This window comes from Anomalospiza imberbis, chromosome 6 (genome assembly GCF_031753505.1).
Source record: "Anomalospiza imberbis isolate Cuckoo-Finch-1a 21T00152 chromosome 6, ASM3175350v1, whole genome shotgun sequence".
NCBI classification, from domain to species: Eukaryota; Metazoa; Chordata; class Aves; order Passeriformes; family Viduidae; genus Anomalospiza; species Anomalospiza imberbis.
Window position 1 is genome coordinate 39,040,752 of NC_089686.1, and position 23,475 is coordinate 39,064,226.

The following is a 23,475-nucleotide window of genomic DNA, read 5'->3' on the forward strand; positions in this document are numbered from 1 at the left end:
CTTATCTTTACTTAACCAGAGACTGTGTTCCCTCCTCCTTAACAGAAGCAGGAACTCCTCCTCCTCACCGGAGGCACAACATGTCAGATTCTTTCATGCCAATTGCTATCAAAGGCCATCAAGAGCTGTACCAACCCTCTCAAGGAGTCTCTGCTTGACCACAGCTCTGGGCAGAATAGCTTTTCTCTCCTGAAACAGAAGCAGCACCAGGACTCTGCAGAAGGTGACAGGCTGCACCAGCCCCTGCCTGATACACTCCCTGTATGGCTCTGAGCTCCCCCTCCCTCTGAACGGCTGGCACAAAGCCCGGCTGTTTCCACAGTTGGCCCAGTGCTGGAAGCTTTCCCAAGAATCGCCCCCCCTCCTTCTCCCCATAATGGAGAACCAGAGCTCTCAACAACACTGAAGTGGGTGCTTCAGTGTGCTGAGATCTGAACAGAGAAGTGAACAACTCCTTAAAGCAGGAATTTTTTAGGTGGAGCTAGTAAAACAGGGAGAACAATACACATACAATCCTCATTTCCTTTCAGCATCACCCAGTAAATCCTTTATCCGACATAACAGCTAGCAGCAAGGAATCACTTCTTTCATTTAAAGCCATACTGCCCGAATGAGTATTTTTCACCAAGCATGCCATAAGGAGACCAAAGAATTAAGAGGGTCCAAGAAACAACAGCTCAGCGCATTTGCTGTTGTTTGCAAATATTTCTCACTCTCATCTGAAGCGGAAGATACATTAAAAATGGAACTGAGCTAGCACAGCATACAGGACCTCCTAAGAGTACCAGCTCTTAGGGACAATCCTTGGGAAGCAGCTGTTATCCTCTGAATTCAGTCTCCTGGAAGTAAGCAAGGAAACATTAAAAAGGACAACTATGTAGATCTGGACTGCTCAAACAGACCACATGGACAGTAATTCAGTGGTCAGCAGGCAGCAAGCCAAGAGGAACTGTAGAAAAATCAAGTGACACCTTGCATCAGCAAGAGTCTCTATAACACTGTTTCACAGAGATGCTTGTGCTTATTTTGCTCTATGAGGAGAGGAAAGGGTTCAAAGATGATCTGAGGAGGCACAACACCTTAGTGTGAAAAGTATATTCGCAGTTCCTTTAGTAGAACTGAGAGGGGGCAATGATGTTTTGCATCTTCCATCCCTAGAGCTTGAATATGTATATTCATCCAGAGAAAATAATGCAACAGTTACTCAGACTGAGCACAGAGGACAAAATCTGTGAGAGACCGAGCTCTGGAAGGTGTCACGTCCATGCTCAGGTCTATACTTGCCACCAAGCTTGGGGATACATTTTGAGAGCACAGGAAACTGCATATTCAGTTTATTCAGGATATTGGTTTTCTTCTCCCTTTGGACCATTCCAAGCTTATTATTTATTTCCTTTCCTCCCTTATCTGCTACTTACCAGTTTACAACCAGTTTTCATCTCTCTGGGGCTCCCAAAGGACTGGAAGCTATTGATAATCAAATGCAATGTTACCCAAAATATGAAAGAGCATGACATATACAGACAGCGGGTCATCAAGACAGCACATCAGACACACAGGATCCCACCACTGCAGCCATGCAAAGATCCAAGCAAAATTATTTTCCCTGCCCTCTGGTCAGGGCTGCCAGAGCTGCCTGACCTCCTCTGATCTCGACAGGGCAAGGAGCGAGAAATCAGGTTCCCTAGCTCCGTGAGCTCATGCTGGAACCATGCAGCAGTGGAGCCAAGGGACCAGGACTCCCCACCCCCAGCAGCTGATCCGATTTCTATGGTAACAGCAGGCACTGACTCCTATGACTCAGCGAGCTTAAAGCATTTCCCACAGGAGCTCAGCAGCCCCAAAAGCCAGTGCTCCATGCTGAGAAAGCATCCACTGCTGCCCAGGACAGGCTCTCAGCATTCACAGATCTCAGGGACTTCCCAGCCCTAGTGGGGTCAGAGGACCCATACTCAACTGCTGCAATCCACTGAGATGCCTTTCACGGGAGATTCTTGGGGATGCCTGGTAGCAACCACTTCCCCAAAGCCGAGTCCTGAAACACTTGGGGACCAAATCCAAATCCTCCCCACAGAGTAGTGACGGTACTGCCACAGGGCCAGCAAGTCACCAAGTGTCCCTACACTCACCACTTGGCTTCACAGTCAACTTGCAGCACTTGTCCAGAGACAGAAGAGCAGGTTATTAGACAGCACTGGGGGATTTCCCCTGAGGCATAAAATTAATCTTAGTGTGGCACCATGTGGAAGAAGTTGTTAGTAGGATCCACACTGCAAAAAGAGCCCAGTGGAGAGTGCTCTGGCCTCACCTCTTGGAAAAACAAACAAGGCTCTCCAGACACTTTCACGTAGATTTCACAGCCAGCTCCATTCCTTGGCAGTAGGTTACTGCTCCATGGTGTTAATGGAAGCAGGATGCAGAGCAGAAGACCTAGAATTCAGATCCTTCTTGTGAACCATACTGTAGTACCCAGAGAGCCCCAGAAGGTTTTGCAGAATTTTTTCCAGCCCTTTCCCAACATACAAAAGCCAAAAGCAGGGGATCTCACATCAGATAACCATACAGCAGTTTAGGACATGCAATCCTCTAAATGCTTTGGAACTGGTAGGCTTTGAGAAAGAGAGAACTGGAGTTAGCATGTAAGACACAAATTGAGGCTCTTCATATAAGGATACACATTTCACTTTCCAATAGTGCAGCTGCATGAGATGCTTTCCTGTGTACTCAAAAATGATCCCTAAGGATCTGTCATTAAACAGAAAGTCCATATGTATCATAGTGATATAGTTGTTAAAATGGGTAAAGCGTTTGTTAAAAACATTGAATGGTTTTTAACAATAAAAGAGAATTTCAACAGATTTAACTCAGTTTAAAAACTGAACCTGAGAGTGCATGAGAAGATGCAAGTGGTAAACTCCATATAGCAAATAATATGATAGGAAAAATTACATACCTAGATTTTGAAAAACAAAAATTCTAGCCAAAGATTTAAAACCTAAAGAATCACACATGGCAGCTGAAGCATTTACTTACTGTCAGGCTCTAAAGAGCTAACTCTTACCATTTTTTCCAAGTATTTAAGTATGTTTTCTGCAACTGCACTACACCTGAACACTTGCTGTGTAATAAAAATTAACTTTCCTAGATAAGAGAGACATATGATGGAGAACAACACACTCCACTAAAGGAGAGAACTCAGACCATTAAACTACAATTTCCACAAAAATTCTGAACTGAAGATTCCTTACATAAGATCCAGAATTTACCCAAGGAAGACCATTCACATTACATCCAGGAAATCTTGGTAGCTGCTGTTCATGAAAACTATTTTTTTCTGCAATTTCAGTTTCATTACTTTTCTATCACTTATTTCTAAGCTACATCTGCTTAGGAGTTTCTTTTTCCTGTTTTTCTTCCAGATGTATTATTAGTTCAGAAGCTAATTACACCTCAAAATACGTACATGCATATATTACCACACCCTGGAGCTGTACGCACAATAAAGAATTACAGAAGCAAAGTGGCCTCTTCTTCCATGCAAGATGAGCAAGCAATGGTCAGATGCAACACAGTCCTGGTTCCGGGATTAATTTTCTGACTCTGCTGCCATCCACACCTCCTCCCAGTTTCGGTTTATTTGCACAGGTGTCTCTTTTTCTGTACATATCAATCAAGGCCCTGCACTTTGCTATAGTGTTAAAAACAAGGACGTTGAAAGAAAAAGGAGCAGTTACTCAGCAGCAGACCTTCAGAGTACTCACGTGCATGAATGAGGTCCAGAACCAAGACTCACCCACAAAGCCCACCCCTTGTCTTCCCTCACATCAAGACTGATGATACCACCGAGAGCATCACTACCCTGGTACTACCCTGACAAAACGCAGACGTCAAGGGCCAGACCTTATCCTGGCTCACCATGACCAGTAAACTCAGGACAGACACACTATTGCTCAGGGAAGCCCTTTGGTCCTTCATTATTCCAACAGCTTTTTAATTGAGCAGCCTTCCTTCCTCAGTCATCTCAATCTGTTTACTGAAGGCCACCTCCGGCCAGCTGGAAATCCAACTTAGCGAGCAGTCAACCACTGCTGGTTCTCTGCAGGGTCTGAGGGCAAAAGTGCTGAACTCCCCAAGTGTCCTCTCCGGAGCTGCTGCACAAAGTAAAGAATCTGCTCTCAGTGCCGTGCAGGATGCACCCAGGACTCACATGTGAGGGAGGCAGTGGGGCACACGCAGCCCTCCTACTCCTCCTCCTCATCACCCCCTCCACTATACACCTGCTCTCTCCCGTTCCCTTCGACTCATCTCCCGGGAGACCCCTTAGCGAACTCAGGATTGCTTACGAGACTCACGGATTTGCTATTTACACTGTTAAAACAAACGTCCCCTAGTACACGCCAACTGCCTGAAGGCAGGACAAGTACCAGCCCCTGCTGCTGGGCGCCGGGGTTAATGGCAGCCAGCCTCAGCGCCAGCCCCGCCGCAGGAGCTGCCCCGCCGAGGTCGGGAACAGCCAGCAGCAGGCCCGGTGGCGCCGCTCCGGCGATACCTGCACCGCCTGCCCGGATCAGCGGTGACCAGGACACCAAGGGCTGCCGGCCCGGCTCTGCCCGCCCAGGGGCCCGCGGCGCTTCCCCAGCCGCGCTGCTCCCGCCAGGCGCGCACCGCGGACGAACCGAGCCGCTCCCTCACACAGGGCGAGCCCGGCAACACCCAGGCGGAGCGCTCGGGGCTCTGGGCCCAGCTCCGGCCCGTTCAGCCTCAGCCCCAACCCAGCCGCCGGGCCTCTCCCCCGCCCCAGCAGCACCAGGACAGGGTTCCGGGCCCCGCTGCTGCAGGCAGGGCCCGGCCGCGCTCCCCGGGCACCCCACACCGCCCCGCCGGTGCCGGTACCTGCCGCTCGTACCGCCCGCCTGTCACCGCCGCCCGCCGGAAGCGCGGTGTCGCCGCCGGGGGATCTCGCCCCGCCCCGCCCGCTGCCGGCCGCCGTCCGGGCGCGTCCGCCGCTCCCTCGCGGCGTTCCGCCGGCACGGAGCGCCAGAGGCCAAGGCGGCGGCTGCGGAGGCGCCGGGGGCCCGAGCCACCCCCGCAGGCAGAGCCCCTCGTAGGTGCGTGCCGAGGCCCAGAGTGGGTGGGATGAGCGGCCCGGCCTTCCCTTCCCGAGCGTCGGGTTTGCGCCTTGAGCTGTCCCCGGCATGTGTGCGCCCTGCAACCCCCGCGGGACGTCGGTCCGGACCGCGCGTCGCTTTTAAGGAGCTGCCAGCCGAGAAAAGAGCACGTCGCCCCGTTTTATGCCAGTCAAGACGATACGTCCTAGAAATACTGCTTGTGAAACAATAGGAATGCTGCACGGGTACTGTCTGTGGTGAGAAATCAGAGACTCGTCCCTCTTCCCCAGTTTAAAAGGGAAAAAGATCATAAAAGTAATGGTTCTCTTGGGCAGAGCCTCAGGATTACTGCATAGCAGAGTATCCACCTCCAGCGTTCATCTTTCTCTTATCCAACAGCAATCATGTCGCACAACAGCTAGCCTTAATTCACCCATCGTGCCTTTGTGTTTGTGCATGGGATCCCGAGCTCTCCAAGGTGGTAGCTGATGAAACCACAGTCCTCAATGACCCTGTTAGCAGGCTGTCCACCAAATATTTCCACAGGCTGCAAGAAGCTTCCAAACATGAGCCGTAACAAGCCAGAGTGCCGGGGACTGAGAATCAGCATGTTGAGCCCGTCTCAACCATTAAGACCAGTGGCAGATGCAAATAGAAATTGGACAAGGGAGTGGATCCCAGATCTACAGTAGAAAAAAGTGGAAATGGGACAGCAGGCAGCAAAGTCCTGAAGACCTGGATCTGTTGTCTCCCTTGAGTAGGGTTTGATTCAGTGCTCCTTTGGTTGGCAAGCCATGCAAGGTACATGCTCTGGCCAGCCCACTCCAGAAGTGCCTGAAGGAATACGGTGGCAGGACAATTGGGCAGGTACCCCAGAAGCCCAGTCAGTCCTTCAGAAGGAGAGACTGTCGAGATTTGTGAGAAGGAGAGCAAAGCTTCCAAAACCTTCAAACTGGCTTTCCCAGAGCATCGGGGGAAGGGCTCGCTGGAGGGGCCCAAGTGGCAGAAGGAGTATACACAGCTGGTGGAGGATTATTCTGGCAGCCCAGGCCCCGTCTAAAAATCTGTCCCAAAAGGGACAGATCAAGCACAGGTGGTGCTCCAGGGAGTATGATAAAGCCTTCCCGTGGCTCTGCCACCCCAAGAAGCACCACTTTGTCCACCCTGGCCACAAGCCCCTCCTGCACACAGAGTGTGACAAGAGCTGTAGTTCAGAAGGGAGCTTCAAGACTCACATGTTGGCCAACAGGGCTGTGTGGCCATTCCAGTGCACCCAGTGTAACCAGGTTTGCTGCCCCAAGTGAGACTTTCAGGAGCACCAGGTCCTGTGCGCCGGCCAGCACCCCTTGTCCTGCCAGCAGTGTGGCAAGGCCTTTGCATGCTGGCTCTGTCTCTGCATGCACAGGAAGATCCATTTAGCTGCTGGGACTGGCCCAGCTGGTCCCAAGGGGTGCCAGTGTGCCATATGTGGGTGTCACCTGGCCAACTCCAGCTCCTTGTGCAACCACATGTGCCTGCACTTTCACCTGCAAGCAGTGCAGCAAGTCCTACACCCTGGCCACTAAGCTGTGGTACCATCAGAAATCCCACCCGGCTGGCAAGCCCTGCAGATGCGAGCTCTGTGGCATGGGCTACGTCCTTCCCCAGAGCCTTGTGCACCATGTCCTCGCCCACAAGGTGGTAAAAGGACTCTGAGGAACTTGCCACTACAGTGGCCTCACTTGCTGTGGGCTTACCTCAGGCAGCAAGAAAGAAGCCACAGAGGAAGGGCCAGCAGGGGGGGCTTGTGGCAGAGCTCACCCTGCTCATGGTGGTGGAGGTGCTGAGGCCAGTGAGTGAGGCTGAGCTGCTGATCATAGCCAGCAGTCACTGCATTGCTACTTACCAGTCTAAAGGCAGATCCCAGATCCTGGGGCACATGGGACAAAGGCTATGTGTCCATCAGCAAAGGACATAATCAAAATCATCCTCTCCAAACATGAAGACAAATGCATTATGATGCAGGATGAGGCCTCACTGAGTGACATGGTCATCATCCAGGAGGGGATGGGCTTCAGGAGCCGTGGCAGAAGTGGCAGAGGTCAAGACTGATACTTGGCTGTCCCAACATGCCCTGGCTGATCTTCTGTACTTATTTAAACAAGGTAAAAAACCAAAATAAAACCTAGCTCTCTCATCTTTCTGTTAGAAACAAGGCCCTGTGGCTCAGCCGCAGGCAGAATTAGCAGTCTTGGAGGTAACTGCCTGTATAAATGTGGGTCTTTGCAGTAGCTGCTCATTGAAGCTATGAGCCTACACATGCCACATGCTGGGCTTGGCACAGGGAAGGCATTGGCTGTTGATGGGAATAACTTCCTAGAGAAGACACAGCGTTAATGAGCAGTGCTTCTGTTCTGCCTGTGTTACATGTCAGTCAGTGATAGTGCACTGCAGGGAAGGCAAGAAAAGTCTCCAAGCAGTGACTTTGAACAGTGCCTTCCTTTCAAGTTTTTTAATTACTTGTTGCTATTCAAGCACTTTCCTGGGCTTTTACTCTTGGAGCTAAGCAACACTTCTGATCATTTGAAGCTCATGCTGGTGCCAGACATTACTGGTAAGCAGCTTTCCAAGTGTTTACAAGGTAACTTGTAATATGAAGAGCATTTTTCACAATTAGCAGAAGCAAAGTCCTGCCTTGGAGCTAGGGCTGAATGTTCTTCTCCACTGGTGCCTGGTTTGCTTGCTGTCAGTTTCCTTCGCTTATGGTGACTGGACAGTCTGCCTGAGGACATGAAAAGGATAGCTTTGTGTCTTACTGAGCAATTTTCAGTGTCCCCAGCTGAAAGGCTCTTCACCTCTCCACATAAAGGTTGACTAGTTCATCCCCCCTCAGAAGATTGTCCATTTCCTCTCCGTGTTCAAGCTGGGTTCAATATTTTTTCCCTTGTTCCTCTTCACACATTTTTGCTTCCTCTCTTCCCCTTCTTTCCTACCCCCGTACCAAAACATTAAAAGACAGCACTGCCTCAACTACATCCCAATATCCCGTGCTCCATCTTCTTCAGTGCCTGTTTGCCAGCTGAGGCATGCTGATGTAAATTAGTCCTGTTGCAGGAATGAAGTGCACAGCTATGTGAACTTGACCTCCTTGGAAGAGCTGACAATACCAGACCTAACAGGTCTTTCAGACTTGCCTGCTCTGCAGTCTCTTTTCACATGTTATAGGAACACCATTTTCATTCACTGAATCCTCAGTTTTAGCTATTATTGTTCTCTATCTTATGCCTCTCAAATATCTGCAATTTCTCAAATTTTTTTGTTTAGTCTTGCTTAGTGGCTTTAACTTCTCTGGGTTTCTTATGCCCACTGCACAAGGCACCAGGGAATCATAAGTAGCACAGTTGCCTTTTGGGGTGCTATGAATGCAGTTATGTGACACTCCTAAAAACTGCTCTTTGCAGTTTCTACCTTAATTTTTTTTTCATGAACTTTTATGACTTGTTTGCAGACAATGTGCTAGAGTGAGATCCATGACACTTTGATGTGATGTAAAGATGGAAGGTGAATTCAGTTGATAAGCCTTTGAGTGTCCTAATTTTTAATTATTTTCTCTATAGGGGCACGTGAGCTAAGTCTTCCCTGAGTGCTTGGAGCACAGGCATGTGAGGGGGTTTGTATTTGAAGGTGCAGTGCTTCCTACTGTTCTCTCTTTGGTGCCTATCCAAACTCAAATATTGACACAGCTGCAGAATGTTCTCACTGGAGCTGAGCTAATGTGCTGTGTTTGAAGCGTGTGCCCTCTCACAGCAGAACTGGGAGAGAAGGGGGAGCAATGGGGGGAAGGGGCAGGGAGAACCCAGACCCCTACTGCCTAGGTAGCTGACCTGCTTCTTTATTCCAAGGTAACAGGAGAGAAGTAGAAGGAGCAATTATGAATTAGGAAGTCTTTGCAGAAATGTTTTTCACCTGACAGTTGATCTGAGAAGGTGGGAGCATGTCTGTGCCATGCTGCACGTATCACTCGGCTGCGAGATAAGCTTAGCTGGCTAATTCTGAGGAGCCCGTAGGTGATTCCCATGGGCCCCTGCTGGTGATGCCACCACCATGTTTTTGTCTTAGAAACAGCATGTTCTCATGTGAACAACCTTTTTCTTGACAGCAAAATTATGCATAAAGTTGTTTACTCCTAGGAAATTCCTATGAAAGCCCTGAAGACCACGGTGCTGGTGAACCTCAGCATGGATGGGATCTGTACAGGGTGCCATGGCCTGACTGGATAGCTGTGCAGTGTTGTATAGCTTGGTGTTTGCAGCATCTCAAGGGGTGTGGGATTACCCAATGCCATGCCCTTTCTTGTATTATGTCCAGTAAATGGTATTTTAATGACTACATTGTGGGCTCTGAGTGCCTTTTTTATTGGGATCCATAACAAGCCCTCATGCCAGTGCATTACATTTGGTGCAGTTGTCAGCATCCTGGTGAGAAGGGAAGGATAGCAAGGAAAAGGATGTGTGCCTGCCTGGTGCCATATGCCGGCATGGGGAGCAGTTACACAGCGTGCTGCCTTTCAGTGCCAGTGAGGGTTATGCTTCAGCACAGCAGATACGTGGATTACCCATTATAGGTTCAAGCAGCAAGCACAGAGCTCTCCTGGGTAATGAAGTCCACCATGCTGGCAGGGCTTCACCAAATCTTTGGGGTGCTGCTGCAACACTCCTGGGTGACAAGTGCCAAGGTCTTTTGGATGATTGGGGTCCTTCGTGCTGGCAGGGTGACACCAGGTGTCAGGCATGCACACAAGTGTTAGATTTAAACCTCACACCACAGTCAGGGTTCAGTTCCTGGCCAACTTGTAAACTGGCTTAAACCTGACCAAGGTGTTTGAATGAAAAGGAACAGGCTGCAAGGGAAGGAGACAATTCTCTGGGTCCTGAAGTCCTCTCCCATCTGGCAATTCCCTGGCCCTCAGGGACAGGGGAACTCCCATGTGTAGGGATAAGGGTTTCATTTTTCTGATTGTATCCAAGGTGTTGTTTTGATCAAACTGTATAACTCACTTTAGGAACAGATTGATAAATGCCTCAACTATTGAACCAGCAAACTATCCATCACAGAGCACACAAAGGTCCAAGAAAATGGGCCAAGGCCAAATCCCCTCTGGAAGATTGAAAAGTTCCAGAGGAACTTTTCAACTCCCTGGAAGGAAGTTTTCAACTCCCTGGAAGTTGAAAAGTTACACAGGAAAAAAAATTGTCAAATTTCTTTACTTAAAAAGAAGAATCCACACATAGAAGGAAAGAGATCAAAACTCCAAACTGTGTTACAAGCCATAACTCTGGATGGCAAAGGTATCTTAACTCTCTTGTCCTAAGAAAGAAAATAGCATCCATCATTCATAGGTGAGTGAAGGCAGAAAGAAAATGAAATTATAAAAATTTGCTTTGAATGGAAGAGGTAAATGTTGGAGGGGTGGAAGTCACCCTTGGAGAGGTGATAGCTGATGCATACTGTGCTGCTGCAGAGGCTAACCACAGGAATGGGAGAAACAGAGAGGAGCCCTAGAAGCATATTATGGAATGAGAAAGGCCACAATGTGAAGAGTCAGCATCTTTAATTACTAACATTGCTATGAGACACCAGAAAGAGCTGAAAAGTGTCCCAGGATGTAGTGAAAATCTCCAATTACAAAGAAAATGTAAAGAAATAGAAGACATCTAAGTGATAGATGTATCCTTGAGCAATGTAGAGATAAAAGGTTTCAGCAGTTACAGTTAACAGCTTAGTTGCCCTGATAGGTGGGTTTGTCTTGCATCACAGGGGAAAGAAGAGCAGCAGCAGAAGAAAGCAGCTGGACAAGAAGCAGCCAGACATAGTGACAGAACCATCATCAGTTTCAGTAAGGGTTTTTCAAACAAATGTTTAAGCAACAAAATAAATGTAGGAACCAGAACAGAAGTAATGTTTAAGGAAGATGGCATAAGTAGGTATTAGAAGATATTCATAACCTGTCTGATAGCCAAGCTTAACTGCTGCAATGTAACATTGCCTTAAGTTAGCCTTATATACTGCATGATCCCATGGAAGGTGGTAAGACCTTTCCTTTAAAGGAAAGACAAGAAGAGGGTAAAAATCTATGCATAACAACATTGACTTAAGCTGCAGTGTAAATGCTGCCTGGTTGTTATAAAGAAGAGACAGAGATGCAGAAATGAAAGTGATTGAGGAGACTGAAAGCTGCTCTTCCTCCAGTGAGGAGTGGAGGTGGCTGTGTGGGACACAGCAGCAGCTCTGACCTCACCACTCTTTATTTGTGCTTTTCCCTGTCCCTTCCTGTGCTCTCTACCTAAATGCTGCTTCCCCTGCTAAGAAACATGGGTATTTCTAGGGTTGTGTCTAATTCCATTCACACACTGTCCACCCAGGTCATTTCCACCCAGGGAATCCCAGCCATTTCTAAAGGTATCTCTCCAAAATCCATAGCGAGGAATAGAGATGTGTGTGGATGAGAACAGGAGATACTCTTATGTGAGGAAGGAAGCCTCTGCAACTGCTCTTTGTACCAGTGTCCAGAGTCATTCCTCAGCCACCCTAATGCTAATATTTGCACTCCTTCTATGGAGATAAACATTACAGATGTATCAGCTGCACAGAGGCACAGGACAAAATATGCTCCCTGCTGGCAAGAAACACTTTTGCTCCATGTGGCAATTCCTGAGACTACCCCCATGCTGCCCTGCTTTCTGCTGTTTTTCCACTCTTGCCAATAGTCTGCTTGCTGTAGCAATCATTAGAGCTTTCCCAGCTCTGGTAGTCCACTTCTTGACTTAATAGCTGATGTCATGACATCCAGACCATTCCTCTCTCCCTGTTCCTGGAAGCCCTTGTTTTCCTGGCTGGTTTGGGGTGTGCTAGCTCCCTGCTTGTCAGAGTTTCTGTTTCCTTTTGGATGGAGTTTAGTACGTTCCACTAAGGGGGGGAGAAAAGGGGGAGCCCAGCCTTCATGCTGTTTCATCCTCCTCCACTCAGCTGGGAATTATAAGGCATTGGGAAGAATGCACTGCCAATGGCACTGCTAGCTAACCTAACTGGGAGGAAAATCTAAATTCCGAATGGGCTGTCAAAGGCACCCTTTCTGCTCATTGTCATGGGCAAGGGAGAAGGGGGAACACTGAAACTGTGTTGTGGTGCCAGAATAGCTGAGGCTGAGCTTGCTGATAACTGCAGGAAGGAAAGACAACTGAGCACTTGGGAGAATCAGGGGGGCTTGCAGCTAAAAAGAGAAGGACTGGGAATGGCTAAGGAGGTCTCAAAGTCCTTCTGCGTTTGAGGCTGCTAGAGTACAGCCTTTGAGAACAGTCAGTGGCAGGGACCTGAACCAGCAGGGTGGGGAGGCAGTGATGGTGCCAGGGGCTGCACAGAAGCAAAGCCAGGGAAAAGGAGCAAGCTCTCTGGCTGGGATGGCTGTGAGCTGACAGAGGTACCTCTCTCCAGCCCAAGTTCTCCCTGTGGCCTAGGACAAATTTGTCCTCTTGCTACTCATGCCATCATTCTAGATATGAAATAGGAAGTTAAGTAAGGAAATGAAGATGCTCTGACAGGAGGGAGAGATGCCAAGAGAGGAGGGATAAGAGTCCCACTGTCCCTGACACACCACGACCTGGAGTCCTGTTTCTTCATTCTGGTTCAATATTAACCCAGCAGGGCTGTGACTCTGCTTATTCTGCTTCCTTTGCAATTCCCCTGCAGCCAGGGCTGTACAGCATGGCGCAGACCAAAACCAGCATACTGAGGGGCCTGCTCTTCTCCAGTCTTCTGCACCTCACCTTGAGCCATGCTGGAGGTAAGACTCAAGGGCAGAAGTACCAGTAGATGACAGGAGGAAGACGGGGATAGTTCTTTCCAGGGGTAACACAGGTGGCAAGTTTTCTTCCTCAAGTCAGGAGGACAGGCTAAAATCTTGAAGCTGGGAGCAAAAGGGTGCTGAGAATGGAGTGAACATAGGAGGATGCAACTGCATCTGTCAGCTGGTGATAGCAACTCAGTGCATTTTACGGGTCACCTGGGAAATGGCAGGGAGGGGACTGTGGCTTAGTCCAAGATCAAGTCTAACAATAACCATGGGGCTTTTGGGGATAGAGTTTCTCAGCTGACCTAGGTGACTTCAAGTCTCTATTGCCTCCCTAGCTGTGCCTTATCGAAACTTTAGGTCATACAAAATATTCCACCTTCCTGCTCACTGTTTCTTTTATTAGAGCTTCTAACTGTCTTTTCTTAACATGAGGTTAAGTCCTCTCTGACCCACTACTGTGTAGGGGAAGACCTGTCTCCACATTTCAAATCAGGGGCTCTGAACATGAAATGGAACCAAGCTGTGCTTATCACAGTGGTCTGAGGCTTACAAGATAGAAATACAGTGGCTGGGGACAGGGACAGCAGCAGGCTTAAAGCAAACAAGCCTCTATCTAACTGCAAATGAGCAGAGCAGCTTTGCTGAGGAGGCAGTGTTCCCGTCACTTCTGTTCCTTATGTGATGGGAGCTGTGACGGGGTGAATTCCAGAGAGCCTGCTCTGATCATCAAGTGCAGACATGACAGGGCTTCTCCTCTCTGTATGGTGCACTGAGGGAGGCTGGGCTGTGGGATCACCACATCAGCTGCATGTGGTTTTTGGAAACTGCAAGGGGAGACAAAGGTGCCCTCTGGCTGTGAGCAGCCCTTTGACTGGCAGTGTTCTGACCTGATAGTTTTCCTGGAAAAGGGGCAGGCATTGTCACTGCTCAAGCGCCACCGACGTGCCAACAAGGGATTTCTAGAAGAGATGCTCAAGGGAAACCTGGAGCGAGAGTGCTTGGAGGAGACGTGCAGTTATGAGGAGGCTTTCGAAGCCCTTGAATCCACTGATCAGACGGTACGTACCAGGAAACATTCCCCCAGGCAGCCTCTGTAGGGAGACACCAGCAGGTTGCCCACACAGCCAGGGGCCAGGGTTGTAATACTCAATTCTGTGAGCTAAAGATGAGGCTGATGAGTGCACACCCCACGGCAAACTCAGGCTTCCTTAGGGAGTTTCCCTACTTGAGACACTGCAGGAAATACACTTGAAAGCTCAGGTTCTTTTCTCTCCTTCTCTATGCATGAAGTGACAAGGTGCCATTGGTCCTGAATAGCATCTTCCACTAGCCCAGCATGGTACCACACATGTGAACTGCTATTCCAGACACTCACAGAAGCACTGGCATAGTAGTCAAAACACTAAGTGCAGGTTCCTCAGACTCCCTTGAGCTGAAGCTTTTGCACACCCTGTCCATTTTTCTGGTTTCCAGACTCACTCACTCTGCCAAATTTGTGCTGTGTCCTTCTGGGATTTGCTCCTAGCCCCAAGCCTGGTGTACCTGCAGAATTTCACACCCAAAAAAACAACAGATAAACAGTTAGGAGCCTAAGCCAGCAAGACACTACCTCTTTGGAGTACTTCAAAAGCAATCAACCTCAGGCTGTATGGCAGAGATGAGCAATACCTACATGTGATCTGTGGCCTTAGAAATTCCAGGTTCAGCTGCTTGGACTTCTGCACTGTAGCACACTGCATTACTTGCACTGCTTGCTCTGCAGGTTGATGAAAGTTGTAAACATCTTTGGTCTCTTTAGAAACAACAGTACTGTCTTGATTCCTGAGTCTGATGTGTGGGAATGTGGTTTTGTATCGCATTTTTTGCTTTGACTCCATAGTAATTGGTATGAACAGAGCGAGATTAGTCTTTCCTTTTGTTGTGATGGGATGTTCTCTTACTGGTTTGAATAGCGGTAGCCAAGAAAGGTTTGATGTTCTGTGTCCTTATTTTTTATTTTTTTTTTTTTACAGGACATATTTTGGTCAAAATACCAAGGTAAGTTGTTTTGAGTCTTGTAGGTACTGTTATTCCTTAGGATGCACTGTCTCATCCTGGAGAGATGGCTCCCTCTTTTAAGAGCTCACTTTCCAGGGCTAAGCACTTGTGTTTTGTCTCTAGATGATAAACTGGTTCAAATGATGATGCTTATTTGGATTGCTTTCTTATAATGTGTTTCTTTCTTCTTATTTTGCTAGTATGTCAGGGCCTGGGAAAGTCCAGGACAATTCTGGATGCTTGTCTAGAAGGTATGAACTTCATGCTGACCTCAAACTCCTAGATACAGTGAGTGCCAGGAACTTACTTCCTGCAGAGATTGTACAGAAAAAAATTAAACTGATGTTAGAGAAGCCATTTAATTTTAAAGAAAAATACAAGGGAAGGAATTTGAAATTACTTCTTACTCTTTGTTTCCCTAGTAATCATTTCAACAAAAACTCTGGCTTGTGCACTGAAATAGCATGGGGTAAATATCCTTATTCTTGCAAGAGTCAGGTGTGAGCAGCCTCTCAGAAAGGCTCTGAGCCAAAGCAAAGCACAGAGCCCTCACGGATAGCTCCCTCTGATGAAGCAGAGAAAGCTTAGGCTTCTCACTGGAAGAGGATGCCTCTGCTATTGCAGGCTCATGCACCCAGCAAAAGTTAAAAGGGATATCTGAGATGGTACTTCTGATCTTGAAAAATGCAACATCCAGTTCCACTGCCTGGCTTACACTCTCTTGGGATTTTGACAGGTAACTGTGCTCTTGGGTTGGGCCAGAACTATCGGGGAACAATTAGCCAAACCAAGTCTGGGATTGAATGTCAAGTGTGGACAAGCAAATATCCACATATTCCTAAGTAAGTTAATCTCCCACATACCCCTTAAGAGTACTCTGGGGTGTCTTTCCTTCCTAGCCTAACCAGCTTTGTCTCTCATAGATTTAATGCCACCATTTATCCCAACCTCATTGAGAACTACTGCAGGAACCCAGACAACAACTCAGAAGGCCCATGGTGCTATACCCGAAACCCAACGGTAGAACGGGAGGCGTGTCCTGTCCCCGTGTGTGGTATGCCCCAGCATTCCAGAGAGCCCTTCACTCACAGCAAAACACTGCACTGAGACTGATACTAAAGCAGTCAAGGAGAGGGTTAAGGAGGGGGAATGCTTACATGAACAGAGGTCAGTAGGAGTAGAGAAGCTGCATCTTAAAGGGTAAAGGAGCTGAGGAAGAAAAGTCAGAGTTGCCCATACATAATGAGCCATTTTCTCTAGATTACACTAATCTAGATCTAAATTAAAACCAGTGTCAGCAGTACCCTGGAATCTACTACAGTATTTTCTAGTCAGTCACCCCAAAATCCTGGCCCAGCTGTCTCTAATTTGTGACAGCCATGAACCATAATGTTTTTTGGTCTGAATGCCTACCTTTAGGACAAAATAACTGCAGTTTGTGCTTGACTGCCTGCCTTAACCTTCTTTCCTGTGGAGGTGTGCAGTTTAATACTCACAATCTCAAGTAAAGAGAAGATGCCCTTCTCTTATCATTGAGCTGAACATGGAGGCTCATCCCCCTACACTTACACATTCTAATTTCTCCCTAGGACAGAGCCATCTCCCCTGGGACTTGGCCTCTGTCTCAGAAGAACTGGTAAAGGAGAGAACCTTCTCACACAGCAGAAGTTTCTCTTCCAAAAACAGAGACTAGAAGCAACAACTCATAAGTAAAAGTTAGAGGTCAGCAACCATTTTGACATAGGGTATTTTGAAAGTTCAAAAGCCATTACCATTGCTCTGGTCTGCAGAATCTAACAAACTGAGAAGAAATACTGCTCTGCTTTGAGGCCATCAGGTATCTGTGCTACCTCTGTTCACCAGTTAATTTCTGACCTGCAGTATCTTACAGTTACACTTCCATGTACATGGATATAGCTGGATTAGAAAAGCCTTGGGTTTGTGCACAGTTCTTTTATAATCATGTTGACATGAGTCAAAAACAGAAGCAGTCCCACTGATAAAGGTGAATGCTACTTGACCAGTGGCTGTTGTGCACCAAAGTGAATATGCAAAATGGGGTCTCTCTTCACATGGGGTCTCCCCCTGTGCACAAGGAGAAGGCACCTTGAGGCCAAGCAAGATGAGATTATTGATTACCCACTCCTTCAGGAAATACTGCTTAAAACTCGCAGTCATTAGGACACTTGCAATAAAAAGTGTGAAAATTCTTGCATGAAAATTTTTCACTTATCATTAGATTTAGAAACATTGGCAAAAGTTAAATTTGTTGTTTTAGTAGAATACCACAGTAAAAGGCTCCCCAAATAGGGCCTAGTTATGCATTTTAGAATAAGGTGTTGAAGGAGCTAATACAGCAGAATTATCATGCCTGAGACACCTACCTATCCATTGAACTGGTTCTCAAAGATGTCCCGGAAGGGAACACAATATTGTTCCTCATATCTTAGTGACAAAGAGAAGTGTGATGGATAGTGCCAGCCTCATTTCACATACTGCTGATCTATCTCTGACACTGCAGTATTTTAGAGGGCCACCACACGCATGGAAACACAGTGGGAGCACCCAAACATAATGGGAGGCCCCATGGAACTCTAGGCTTTAGTAAAGGGGCTCTGGTGCTACTTGCTATTAGTACTTCTGAGTGCACAGCTATGGCTTAAATCATAGCTCTCTGTCTTTCCAGGAGAAGATAGAACAACAGTTCCATTTACTCCACCGGCCATAGAACCTACACCAATGGAGCCTTGTGAACCAGAGAAAGGCATGCTTTACACAGGGACTCTCTCAGTCACTGTGTCTGGAGCTAAATGTCTGCCATGGAACTCTGAGAAAGCTAAAGAGGTGCTCCATGGAAAACAAACTGACCCAGAAGTGGAGCTGCAGGAGAATTACTGTCGGAATCCAGACAGAGATGACGAGGGTGCCTGGTGTGTCATAGATGAATCACCCTACTTTGACTACTGTGATCTGCACTACTGCGGTGAGAAGTCTGCATAGGTTTGGGTAGGCACATATTTGAGGCAGTGGCAAATAACAGGAGTAGAATGAAGTGCAAATAACAGGAGTAGAATGAAGTGCAAATAACAGGAGTAGAATGAAGTGCTTGGCCTGGGAGGAATAGACAAGGATGTACATGCACCATGCACACAGGAATCTTGTTTGTCCATATATCACAATGTGTACTAACCTGCCTTAGGTGCACAGCACTGTTACCTCTCTCAGGTGTTCACCCTGAAAACTCACACTGGTGGGCAGGCACATTAAAAAGAGAACTGGTGTTTTAAAACATCATTCCTTCATCAGACCCACTGTGTGGGGAAAGGAACATTTGCATTGCTGATAATTATGGCAACTACACTTAAGCTTTTTACTTTGTCTTTCCATCTCTCAGACAGCTCGATAGAAGATGAAAACCAAGAGTCTGAGGGAATATCAGGACGTTCTACTACTCATAAAGAGTTCAAAACCTTCTTTGATGAAAAAACTTTTGGTTCAGGTGAAGCAGGTGAGCAAAAACTCTAGGTACAGCATGTTTGCAGAAGGGCTGTAGCTACTTCCTATTCACTGTTCTCAGAAACATTAGCTAGCCAAAAGCTGTTAAAAGCAGTGGAAGATATTTAAATTCCTTGAAGAACTCTCAGAAGTCAATATCCAGTTCCAATTATGGAGCTAGTAAGCATGTTCTTTCTAAGATCTTCCAGCTTCGCATGCTGGCTGCAGACAACAGTTCTCCGCTGTGAATCAGGTAGAGTAGCAAAGCCAGATTGCTTGTTTTTCAGATTGTGGTACTCGTCCTTTATTTGAGAAGAAAAAGATAACAGACAAAAGTGAGAGGGAGCTGTTGGATTCCTACACAGGAAGAGTTGTTGGTGGGGATGACGCAGAAGTTGGCAGCTCCCCCTGGTAAGTATTGTCTTTGCAGAGTCTTTGGGGATCGTGTCTTCCTTCTCTTCAGCTCAAGCAGGTAGAAATAAAAGGGCTTTCCTATCTTAGGCAGTGTGCATAAATTACAGAGTCTAATCAAAGCTTCCCCAAGTGGTTGACAGAGCAGTAATAAAATAGCTGGAAAGAACCTCACCTCTTGAATCAAGTATGCAACCACTGGAGAAAGCAAGGGTGTTGGTGTGTTTCATCTTCATGTCGTCCTCTTTCCAGCTTTGCTGGAACAAAAAGGATGAGAAACTTCTTCAGGTAAAAGAAATGGGGTAAATGGCCTAATACATAGGATATACACGTCGAGGGAAGACTTTTGCTACAGAGCTACTTAGTTTTGTCAGTATAGAGCAATGCTGTTTCCTGCTCACTGCCAAATCTGCACTTTCTGCAAGACACCAGGACCCATTTAGTCCTGCTAAGGGCTTCCTTCCTCCTCATCTCTCAGGCAGGTGATGCTCTACAAAAAGTCTCCTCAGGAGCTGCTGTGTGGTGCCAGTCTCATCAGTGACAGCTGGATCCTGACTGCTGCTCATTGTCTTTTTTATCCACCCTGGGACAAGAACTTAAGTACAAGTGACATATTGGTGCGGATTGGCAAGCACGTAAGAGCAAAGTAAGAGTCTGAATGAAGTGAGAAGGAACTAGACTTCCTCTTGAAGTAACGAGATACTTTGAAGTTGGGCTGTCATTCAGTATCCATGGAGTATTATAACTAGTTATGTGCCTCTCAATAACAGGATCTAGTGGGGCTTCATTTGCTGCTCTTGCTGATCCTGAAGGTTGAAGTGAAAGGGAACAAGGAAGACTGGGAAATCTAAAAGGGTGCTCCTATGTAAAGACAGCATTGTCTCAGAGGGTACAAAGCTGAGAGTATCACAAACTCCAGAGGACTCTCAGCTGCTCCTGTACAGCGAGTTCTTTCCTTCATAACTATTTCAGATATGAAAAGAATAAAGAGAAGATTGCTCTGTTGGATAAAATCATCATCCATCCCAAGTACAACTGGAAAGAGAACATGGACCGAGACATTGCACTCATGCACTTAAAGAGACCCATCAGCTTCAGTGACCACATCCATCCTGTCTGTCTGCCTACCAAAGAGGTTGTGCAGAGGTGAGAAGAGAGAGAAAAAGATGACTTCTCGAGACTATTTGCAGTAAGAGTGACAGGCAGAAGAAAGCTGTTACAATAAATTTAATGATACTTTTGCTTCCTTCCACAGGCTGATGCTGGCAGGTTACAAAGGGAGGGTAACTGGTTGGGGAAACTTGAAAGAAACATGGGCCACTAGCCCCTCTAACTTGCCCACAGTTCTGCAACAAGTCAATGTGCCCATTGTAGATCAAAGTACCTGCAAGGCATCCACCAGAGTCAAAGTCACTGACAACATGTTCTGTGCAGGTAAGTAACGCTGGAGACAGAAGGGCTCTGAGCTCCTGGTGTGACTCATGCAGCAACATTACTTTCTGATAAATTTGTAAATGCCCTCCACAAAGAATAACGTTCCCATGATAAGAGATTTCTCAGCTCTCAGAAAACATGAAGGCTGGAGAACTTAAAGCTAGGAATAAAGTTTGCAACACCAACCTGTGTCAGGCACTAGTCTAATGGTACTATGTAGCAGCAACAGTAAAATTATCTTTTCACCAGTACACAGAGCAGTTCAGTGACTTCCCAAATTAAAGGCTGCACATCGATTATACTATCCACTAGCTTGTCTCAATCTTTTGGAGCCCATTCATACTTATGGCCACAAACTTTGAAGGCTCCTACCTTCCTAAATCTCTTCTAGCATCATTCCCTTTTTGAGTGAGAAGGGAAATGGACACAGAATTCAAGTTATCAAGAGGCTATGGATTTATGTACCAATTTAATAGTTTCTGCTAGATTCTTCATTTATGCAGACTTTATCAGTTCCTACAAGCAAGCCTCATGATTTTTGACTAAATTTGTGCTGCTTGCATCTAATTGCATGCGATTGCTTGAGTTAGGATGGAAGCCAATTACATGAGTGTGCTGAAAATACACAGGTCTTATGGATTCTCTTTCTAGACAACATTCTATGAAATAGCTGAGATGCAGACATTCAGAAAAAAATGGAGACACGGATGATGGGAACGTGCAGAGATACTATCCGGTTCATCAGGAATGAACGAAATCCTCTTCCTCTTCATAGTGACACTTCAGGAAGACAGCTGGGGAGAGGAAAAACAGAACTTACAGTGACAGAAAAGTGGAAGTGGGGATAACAGTGAATCTCTATAGTAAATAGAAGAAGAGGGAAGATGGATTATTACAAATAAGTTTCTAAGACAAGAAAAGCACAGTAGCTCAAGCTACAGCTGTTGTACAGTGTCAGTGCAACTGACACTAACAGCAATTCTGATGAAAAAACAGGAACGAGAGCACAGCGGATAGATTCAAGAATGCTGCAAAGACAGATGCAAAGTTAGAATTTTTACATATATGAAAAACAGAAGTCTGAGGTGACAGAATCAGCAAACAATCTCATGGGTCCCAAAACATTTATGCCATTTATCCCAAAACCTTAAAGAAAGCATGGCCAACACCGGCCCCTCCCCCTATAGTCAAATGTCCATTTTTCTTGCCTGTAGGTTACAGTCCTGATGCACTAAAGAGAGGAGATGCCTGTGAAGGGGACAGTGGGGGACCTTTTGTAATGAAGGTATGTTCAACAAGTTCAAACTTATAAGACATACAAAGATAGGTTTGTTCTGTGCTGAACTTCATAGTCTAAAAAAAACCAGCAGAGTTGAGCCACTGCTGAGTGGCTGAAGCAAACTCAGCTCATGCCCAAGGTGAGCAATAGAGGCCAATCCTGCAGTCATCCAGCCCCATTTCTACACTGAGCTCTCAGCGTATTGGGAGGTCACCTGCAGGACGCATGAGTGATGGCCAATTCTTAACTAAAGATTGAAGAGTAGAGACAAAATGACTCTTAACAGACTCTGTTGGAGATGCCAGTCTGAAGCCCATAGTAGCATCATCCATCATTAGACAGACTGGGGCACATCCAAGGTTTAGATGTGAGAGGGCAACCAAGCTGCTAAAGAATCCAGAGCACAAGTCTTATGAAGTGGGGCTGAAGGAGCTGGGCTTGTTTAGTTTGGAGACAGCTTCCTTTTCTAAACAACCCTCCTTTTCTAAAAGGCAGCTCAGGGGAGACCTCCTGAAAGGAGGTTGTAGCTAGGTGGCACTTGGACTTTTCTTCTTGTCAAGCAAAGGACAAGAGAAAATGGCCTCAAGCTGTGCCAAGGGAGGTTCAATTTGGACATCAGGAGGAATTTCTTCACTGAAAGAGTGCATTTAGTGCTGTGATTTAGTTAACATGGTGGTGTTTGGTCAAAGGTTGGACTTCATCTTGGAAGTCTTTTCCAAACTTAATGATTCTCTGATTCCATCAAGATCTTTTGCTCCTTGTGCCAATCTCTTTTTTCTTTACTTTAGAACCCAGATGACAACCGCTGGTATCAAGTGGGGATAGTTTCATGGGGAGAAGGCTGTGACCGAGATGGCAAATATGGATTTTACACCCATGTATTCCGCCTGAAAAAGTGGATACGAAAAGTCATTGAAAATCAGGGGCGATAGATGAAGCATTTACATTGCCTGGTCTCATTTTGCTACAATGCTCCACTTTAAAACATAAGCACAGAAGATCCTGAAGTAAAACAAGTTATATCCTTACAACTTGACAGAGGAAAGTCCTATCCCTCGAGAATAAAAGCTCTGAAACCCATCTTCTTCCTTTTATTCATGCTGAATTTAGTTGCAGTTGTATCTAAGTCATGACAGTAGCCAGGAGTACTACTAGCTATACTGGTAATTACCTGTTGTACTTCAAACATATTTCTCTCCCTTCCATCAGCTATAATCAACAGGTTTTGGACCCCTCACAATGGCCTTGTCAGTCACAGCAAGCAAGATTATGCCCTCATGCACTACCCCTTTCCTCTCTTCAAGACAACTAATATTCTGTTCCAATTTTTGACCCATGTATATACCAGAGATAACCACCCTACAGTACCTGTAGCATTCCACAAAACACCAATGTCAAAAGTAAAGCAATCAGAAGCTGTTTTGATCAGACAAACATTGTTCTCAGCTACAACAGCCGGCAACAAATACCAGCACGACTGTGTGCAATTCATCCTACAAAGGAATAGTGGCTTGAATACATGAAGCAGCATTTCCCTTAAGTTCCTACACAGGAGGTAGTGCTGGGTCCTCATTGTGTATTTTCCACCTGCATAGCAAGATTCTGAAGGAAGCAATTCATGTAGTCATTGTCAAAGCCTACAATGAAAACATCCTGCACTATACCTGTTTGCTTGTGTTAAAAAGGCTGTTTAGGGATCTCTCCAAAAACAAGCTTCAGTCTTTCACAAACTCCTCTTTAGCAAGAATTTGTGGACCACTGAGGATCCAGTAGTACAGCAGTAAACACAAATTTCTGACCATCCAGTTTGTTCTGCCCAATTTTCTACTAAGACAACCGTGAGATTTTTGCCCAAATAAAGCACAAAACCAACCTCTCAAAGA

At 46.5% G+C, this 23,475-nt stretch overlaps 1 protein-coding gene and 1 long non-coding RNA gene across 3 annotated transcripts; one reads left to right on the forward strand and one right to left on the reverse strand.

The window, feature by feature from the left end:
* The first annotated feature begins 12,833 nt into the window (after window positions 1-12,833).
* Window positions 12,834-22,637, forward strand: F2 (coagulation factor II, thrombin). Its single transcript, XM_068193565.1, has 14 exons — window positions 12,834-12,927; window positions 13,831-13,994; window positions 14,949-14,973; window positions 15,174-15,224; window positions 15,710-15,815; window positions 15,897-16,027; window positions 17,660-17,956; window positions 18,368-18,481; window positions 18,756-18,879; window positions 19,358-19,525; window positions 19,852-20,025; window positions 20,135-20,313; window positions 21,528-21,598; window positions 22,381-22,637. Exons 1-14 carry the CDS (start codon window positions 12,849-12,851, stop codon window positions 22,522-22,524), a joined length of 1,827 nt encoding a protein of 608 aa, XP_068049666.1. The 5' UTR covers window positions 12,834-12,848; the 3' UTR covers window positions 22,525-22,637.
* Window positions 14,388-19,363, reverse strand: LOC137475839 (uncharacterized). Of its 2 annotated transcripts, none has more exons than XR_011000094.1 (2): window positions 19,055-19,363; window positions 14,388-15,283 (listed from the first exon to the last, which is right to left on the reverse strand). It is a non-coding gene; the product is annotated as an uncharacterized lncRNA (long non-coding RNA). The 2 variants fall into 2 exon arrangements; XR_011000093.1 differs by lacking the exon at window positions 19,055-19,363 and adding an exon at window positions 17,358-17,665.
* Window positions 22,638-23,475: the final 838 nt, after the last annotated feature.

What these genes read in the sequence shown, in the direction of transcription:
- F2 (XM_068193565.1), top strand. Translation starts at nt 12,849, where the DNA reads ATGGCGCAGACCAAAACCAGCATACTGAGGGGCCTGCTCTTCTCCAGT. An exon ending in ATTTTGGTCAAAATACCAAG is followed by an intron (nt 14,974 to 15,173) that starts GTAAGTTGTTTT and finishes TTATTTTGCTAG; the next exon opens with TATGTCAGGGCCTGGGAAAG. An exon ending in GGGGACCTTTTGTAATGAAG is followed by an intron (nt 21,599 to 22,380) that starts GTATGTTCAACA and finishes TCTTTACTTTAG; the next exon opens with AACCCAGATGACAACCGCTG.